A 7,350-nucleotide genomic window follows, 5' to 3' on the forward strand; every position below is an offset into this window, starting at 1 on the left:
ATCAACAATAAGAATTAATAACCTTTAACAAAAAGGACTAAAATTCAAACCATAATAATAAACCTTAAAGTAAACATTCAAACATACAAAAAGTAGAGATGAAAGATGTATTTTTCTATTTGGAAAATATTATGTATGCTTATAATAGTAAAGCTAAACATATATTCTCTAATAAGAATAACAAAACATAAGTAGTAAAGTTATTATTATTTTAAATTAAAAAATAAACTAAATATTTTTAATTCATTTAATTTAAAGATATTTTTCTATTGCGTGCTTGCTTACTTACTCCAAGAGAGTTCAACATTAAAAAAAAATATACCAGCAGAAAATTAGGATGAAAATAAAACAAAACGAAAGCGAACTATTGTTTGAGGTGCATAAAAAATCACTCTACAAGATTATAATAATCATGCTACCATGTTACTTAAAAATTACGAATACAAAACAAAATTACCTTCAACAACATCAAAACATATGTGGGGCATGCTATTACCACAGGCACATAAAAACTGTTTTTATGATTTAAGCAAAAAATCTAAGGAATCATTTGTTGATCCAAATTTAGGTGGCTCACCAACACCACCTTTCCAACCAGTTACAAAGCACCTAAGAAAGCACACATAGCATAGCTTATTGAGGATACAATATTTGTCTATAACGACAGCTTCTAGAATAATGTCTTAGCATCAGTTCACTTTTCTTTTGCATCCCGCCATGTTAGGAGTTTTTTTGACTTTCAATACAAGCATATGTTAAGTTATGCATAATATTAGGACAGGTTTGGCGGCGATTTAAAAAGGGAGAGGTCATGAATAATTAGTAACAATCTAGGAATAACAACTTCATCTACCGAACAAGCAGGTTATGTATTTCCTTGGTCGTAGAAGAACGGTTTAAACAAGCCAGGCGCATACTAAACTTATTCACACAAAATCAGCTAAAACAAATACACTCATCTCAGCTTTGATTCTGATATAAGATTAAAACAAGGGAAGTCTGTCTAAATTAGATTGATGAATGTGTATAAGAGCTCATTCACTAAAACTACCCTTAATACCTTCCCTTTGCAACGATGCCATTGCATGCAATTCAAAACTAACAATCGTCTTCACTTTATCTCAGCTTTTGCACCATCGACTCATAAGGCATGCTCTAATTCACATCACAAGCATAAGGAGTAAATTGCAAATCATTTGTTGGCGAAAAGCATGTTCCACATTTTAGCTTACTATAGTCTACTTTAACCAATACGTCTACAATGAAGTCCCTAACATATTGCTACGTCCATGACATGGATAAAGTATGCGAAGATTGTTATTACTTTAAGAGGATGAACAAATTTGTTATCTTCATTCAAACAAGATGATTACAAAACAAACTCATGCATTTACGTGTTTTCTTTTAGAACATCGATTTTACTTTATGTTTTAAATTCAATTATATTTACTTTAGTGTAACTATCAGCTATCAATTCTATTTTTGATGCATTGATCCATGAAAACTATTTACACTATTCTTTTTTGACTTAAGCAACTACAAAAAAAAAAAAAAACAATTTCGAACTCTTTAGAGAAAAAAAAAAAAAAAAAAACTCTTTAGAAAATAAAACATACTAGTCCGGCGCGTAGCGCCGGAATACCACTAGTTACAATAAAAAGGAGGTTTTGGGTTTCAATAAAAAAAAGCAAATGGACCTTCCCCCGTTGGGTCACGGTCGTTACGCAATGGCACAAGGTTCAGAAATTCAAAAACTAAGGTTCGTTTTATCAAGTCAATTTATGATGCCCTTTGCTTCGGAGAGCCGTTGCTACGCCGAACCTACTTTCCAATCACTTTATCCTTTTCTTTTTTTTTTTTTTTTTGGCTCGCTTCTTCGTCTCCCTCCCAACTTTCCCTTTTATCTCTCAAGAAAAGAAAAGTAGATTCTGATTCTTCGTTTTGAATAAATTTTCATTTTTTATATAACAATAAGTATTTTATTGGGGATTTCTTCAATTTGGAAACTTGAGTGTCCACCGCTTACGAAATTGAAGTATAAGAAAATACGAAAGGATGATGAAAAGATCTTCCTTTAGTCACAAGACGCCGCATAGTCTCTCTGATATCACTAACTCTCAGTCTCAAGACGAGTTTAATCATCAAGAAACTGATTTAGAGCGGAGTGAACAAGTAAACCGTCTGATAAAGGTTACAGTCTCATTCTGCGTTTTCATTAAAGTCTATAACTCTTGATTTCATTAGCTGAAATCGATTTTGTTTTCATTTGATTAGGAGAATGTAGCATTGGTTAAGCTTCTTGAGGAAAGAGAGTATCCTTTTGTTCCATTTTAATGTTTTTTTCTTAACTTGTTAGAAGCACTGAATGCAAAGAAAGATGTTATCTTTAATCAATTAAAAAGAGCAAAACAATTGAGTTAAGCAGATACGAACTGAGGAATCTACGTGAAGGCATTCACAAATTGAAAGTGCAAAATTGGAGTCTTGCTCAAACCAATTTCCAACTTTTAGCTGTAAGATACACCACCGTCTGCTTCCTTTTCTTGTTTTGTCTCTTTAATTTGTAAATTCTGATTTGTATCAAAACCATATATTGTTTTCTTGCAGGAGATCAATTTAGCTAGAAACAAGGTGAAACCATAAGGACTTAACTCTCTCTGGTCACAAGATTTGGCGAATATCTGTCTAAGATTGGATATGTTTCAGGTGAAAGCTTTGAACCCCGAGGTTACTTGCAAAAATGCTTTTCTTAAGGCTACATATTGTGAACAAGAGGTTTGCTTTCTTGCATTTCAATTTACTTCTGTATTTTAAACCAAAGATAGATATGTTTCTGACGATTTTCACTCTTTGGATCAGAAAGACGAAAACACACAACCAAGAAATGCACCAGCAGCTCAGAATGTGCTTAAAATTTCGGATGAAGAATCGGAGAAACCTTCGGTACCAAACAGAAGGCGATACATCAGAGGCAAATGTATATATATTTATCTAAGCATCTTCTTGCTTCGATATATCTAGAACTGAATTGTAGTTACTTAATTCATTAATTTCTTTTTGAAGCAATAGGAGCATCAACTGCGCACAAGATTGAGGGAGAAAAAGAGAAATCAGAAACCAAAAGGTTTCCACCTAAACCCTTAAAAAGTTTACGCTACGGTCCATGGTTTCTTGATTGTTATGTTACAGGAGGCAGTTAAGAAGGAAATCAGCGAGAGTGAGATCAGCGACACAAGAAGTGATTGATAATCTGTTTGAGATCGAAGATCTTCAGCTTACAATGCCTAATGATCTCAACAAGATAACTTGACATTCGCATCACATTATAGTCCAAACAAGAAAGATGATGATTTACAAAGAAGAGACATTCTTAGAAGACATCAAGATTGTAACGTTGGTCGATTCCCGGTGGATCGACTATTTGGTAAAGCAGTTGAGAGGATACATTCTTACCGTACTATATAATGTCTTGATATTAGAGCAATGGTTATGTTTTTAGATTCTACGGAGACTCTTTACAACAATGTTTCATTGTCTTTAGTAGATGCAAACTAACAGTTGATCTTTTACGATCTGCACACAGCGCACTCATTTATTAAAGCAAACTATTTGACCTCGAAAATGATTCAATGGAACACCAAAACACCAAATTTGTTGTAATTTCATCTCCAATGAGATACCAAAAATGATACCATCTCACTAAATTTGATATAATGTTATCTAAAATGAGACACCAAAAATGATACACTACAAGAAAACACAAATTTAGCGAGAAAAATTAACGAGGAAAAGTATTCCTCGTAAATGTACATCGACTTTACGAGGAAATATAAAATCATCGTTATTTCCTCTTAAAGTTACGACGAAATGATTTCGTCGTAAAGCTGGTGTAATATCACGTGGCTTTAACGATGAACTACTCTTTCCTCGTAAACTCGACGTAAATATAGCGTGTAATTTACGAGGAAATATTTTACATCTACTTAGCGAGGAAATTTTGAATCCACTAAATAACACGTTTTTCCTAACTAAATTTCGTCGTAAATTCGTAGGAAAATTGCAACTACCAGATTCGAAAATTTCCTATAAATATGGACATTTGAACATCATTTTAAACACAACAACAACAAAAAAACGTGAAAAAAAAATGTCGGGGTCCGGGAATATTTTTGAGTTGCGGAGGTCGATGTATATGCATAGAGATGCTAACGGGAGAGTGACGAAAGAATACCTTGCAGGGCTGGAGACATTTATGCATCAAGCAGATTCCACACCGCTCGCCCAAGAAAGTGGTAAGATGTTCTGTCCTTGTCGGAAATGCAACAATTCGAAATTGGCAAATCGTGAAAATGTTTAGAAGCATTTTAATAAATAGAGGTTTCACGCCAAATTACTATATCTGGTTTCAACATGGAGAAGGTTATAATTATGATCAGAATGAAGCTAGTTGTAGTAATAGCATTTTTCAGGAAGAATCGGTTGATCATTTGCATAAAGAACATAGTTACCATCAGGAAGAGCGGATGGTAGATTATGATAGGGTTCATGATATGGTAGCTGATGCATTCGTAGCTCATGATGAAGATGAAGAACCTAATATAGATACAAAAAAGTTTTATGAAATGTTAAATGCGGCGAATCAGCCACTTTACAGTGGTTGTGGAGAAGGTCTCTCTAAATTATTGTTGGCTGCTAGAATGATGAATATTAAAACTGATCAGAGTCTACCTGAAAGTTGCATGAATGAATGGGCAGACTTGTTTAATGAGTATTTGCCGGAAGACAATGTGTCTGCTGATTCTTATTATGAGATTCAGAAACTGGTTTATAGTCTTGGGTTGCCTTCGGAGATGATAGATGTTTGCATCGACAACTGCATGATCTACTGGGGAGATGATCAGAAGTTAGAAGAATGTTGATTCTGCAAGAAGCCACGATTCAAACGGCAAAGAAGGGGACGTAATAGGGTACCGTACCAAAGGATGTGGTACCTACCAATTACAGACAGATTGAAAAGATTGTACCAAACAGAGCAGACTGCTGGAAAGATGAGATGGCATGCCGAGCATACTCAGACGGATGGTGAGATGACTCATCCATCAGATGCAAGAGCCTGGAAACATTTTAAAAAAGTACATCCGGATTTCGCTAGCAATAGCCGGAATGTGTATCTCGGATTATGCACAGATGGATTTAGTCCATTCAGAATGTCAGGGAGACAATATTCATTGTGGCCAGTCTTTCTTACACCATACAACCTGCCACCGGAGATGTGCATGCAACAGGAGTTAATATTCTTGACCATATTAATACCTGGTCCGAACCATCCAAAAAGGTCTCTGGATGTTTTCCTACAACCACTGATAAAAGAGTTGAAGGATTTGTGGTCAACAGGGGTGAGGACGTATGACTGCTCAACGAAGATGAATTTTACGATGCGAGCGATGCTTTTGTGGACCATAAGTGACTTTCCTGCCTATGGGATGTTGTCTGGATGGACTACACATGGGAGATTAGCTTGTCCATATTGTAATGGAACGACTCATGCGTTTCAACTGAAGAATGGTAGGAAGACAAGTTGGTTCAATTGTCACCGTCGATTTCTTCCCATTGGTCATCCGTACCGAAGAAACAAGAATTTGTTTAGGCACAAAAGGGTTGTGAGAGACACTCCTCCTCCATATCTAACTGGAGAACAAATTGAAGCGCAAATCGACTACTACGGAGCTAACGAAACAGTTCGTTGTGGTGGTAATTGGCATGTCTCTCGTAATATGCCTGATTCTTACGGTGTTCATCACAACTGGCACAAGAAGAGTATATTTTGGGAGTTGCCATATTGGAAGGATCTTCTTCTGTGCCACAACCTCGATGTGATGCATATAGAGAAGAATTTCTTTGAGAACATCATGAATACAATATTGAATGTCCCAGGGAAGAAAAAAGACAACATAAAATTGAGGTTGGACTTGCCGGATATTTGCTCAAGAAGTGAGTTACATATAAAAAGCAATGGATAAGTTCCCGTTCTGATATTCAGATTGTCTTCAGAAAAAAAGTCGGTGTTGTTTAACTGGGTGACATCAGAAGTGAAGTTCCCCGATGGGTATGTTTCAAATCTCTCTAGATGTGTTGAAAGGGGTCAAAAGTTCTCTGGGATGAAGAGTCATGATTGTCATGTCTTTATGCAACGACTACTTCCCTTTGCATTTGCGGAGCTACTTCCAACAAACGTACATGAAGCACTTGCAGGTAGTATCCGATTGATGTATTTGTTTTTCAGACTTAATACATGTGAGGTGCGGGAGTTTGTATTAGACTTTGGGGTTTGGAATGGAAATAATTTGACTTTGTGTAAGGTACGAGGGTTTGTATTAGAAATAAATTATTGAGATTATAAGTTAAAGAATTGTGGTTTTAGAATTTGGGGTTTGGAATGGAAAGAATAGATTGAGGTTAAAGGAAAGATGGGTTTGAGGTTTGGAATATATGAAGTAGAAGATAAGGAAGATGGGGTATGGGGTTTTGGATTTTAGGGATTTAAACATAATCGTCGCTAGTTCCTCGTTAACTTACGAGGAAATAACGACGAAAAGAATGCGGGCCTCGCTATTTCCACGTAAGCGCCAATCGTCGTAAAGACCTCGTCTTAGGAAAACGCGGGCCTCGCTATTTCCTCGTCTTAGGAAAATGCGGGCCTCGCTATTTCCTCGTCTAAGGAAAAGACAGGCCTCGATATTTCCGTCTTAGGTAAAGGCGGGCCTCGCTATTTTCTCATAGAAAATAACAGCAGCCTTGTTATTTCCTCGTAACGTAAGTCTAACCTTGTCTCCGTCCACATGTGTTCCCGTATCTTTCTCTCCATCTTTTTTTTCAAATCTTTCTAATTTGAGAAGCAAACTGGTGAGTTATCTCTGATTTGAAAAGAAAATTAGTGAGTTTGTCTTTGATTTGAGAAGCAAACTGGTGTGTATTTATAGGACATTTCGAAAGATTTTACGACGAAACTTAAAATAATTATCTAATTTCCCCAATTCGTCGTAAAGACCTCGTAAAAGGAAAACACGGGCCTCGCTAATTCCTCGTTAACCAACGACGAAATTACGAGGAAACGAAACGCGGGCCTCGCTAGTTCCACGTAAGTTTACGAGGAAGTTACGAGGAAACGAAACACGGGCCTCGCTCATTCCACGTAAGTTTACGAGGAATTTACGAGGACTACTAATTTCTTATATATACACGCGAGCTTCGCCTCCCGTTTCCTCTCCACTTCCTCTCCCTTTCGTAGCTATGGTACTTTCTCTCTCTATTTCCTCTCTAATTTGTTTCGTTTAGGGTAGATTAGGTTGT

At 36.3% G+C, this 7,350-nt stretch overlaps 1 protein-coding gene across 1 annotated transcript; it reads left to right on the forward strand.

Moving 5' to 3' along the window:
- The first annotated feature begins 2,055 nt into the window (after positions 1–2,055).
- Positions 2,056–3,622, forward strand: LOC125583118. Its single transcript, XM_048749683.1, is given in 8 exon segments — positions 2,056–2,172; positions 2,391–2,513; positions 2,608–2,631; positions 2,707–2,775; positions 2,860–2,977; positions 3,064–3,124; positions 3,190–3,290; positions 3,293–3,622. Coding segments are annotated over 8 exon segments (786 nt in total). The 3' UTR covers positions 3,466–3,622.
- Positions 3,623–7,350: the final 3,728 nt, after the last annotated feature.

Source organism: Brassica napus, chromosome C3, assembly GCF_020379485.1.
Source record: "Brassica napus cultivar Da-Ae chromosome C3, Da-Ae, whole genome shotgun sequence".
Classification (NCBI taxonomy): domain Eukaryota; kingdom Viridiplantae; phylum Streptophyta; class Magnoliopsida; order Brassicales; family Brassicaceae; genus Brassica; species Brassica napus.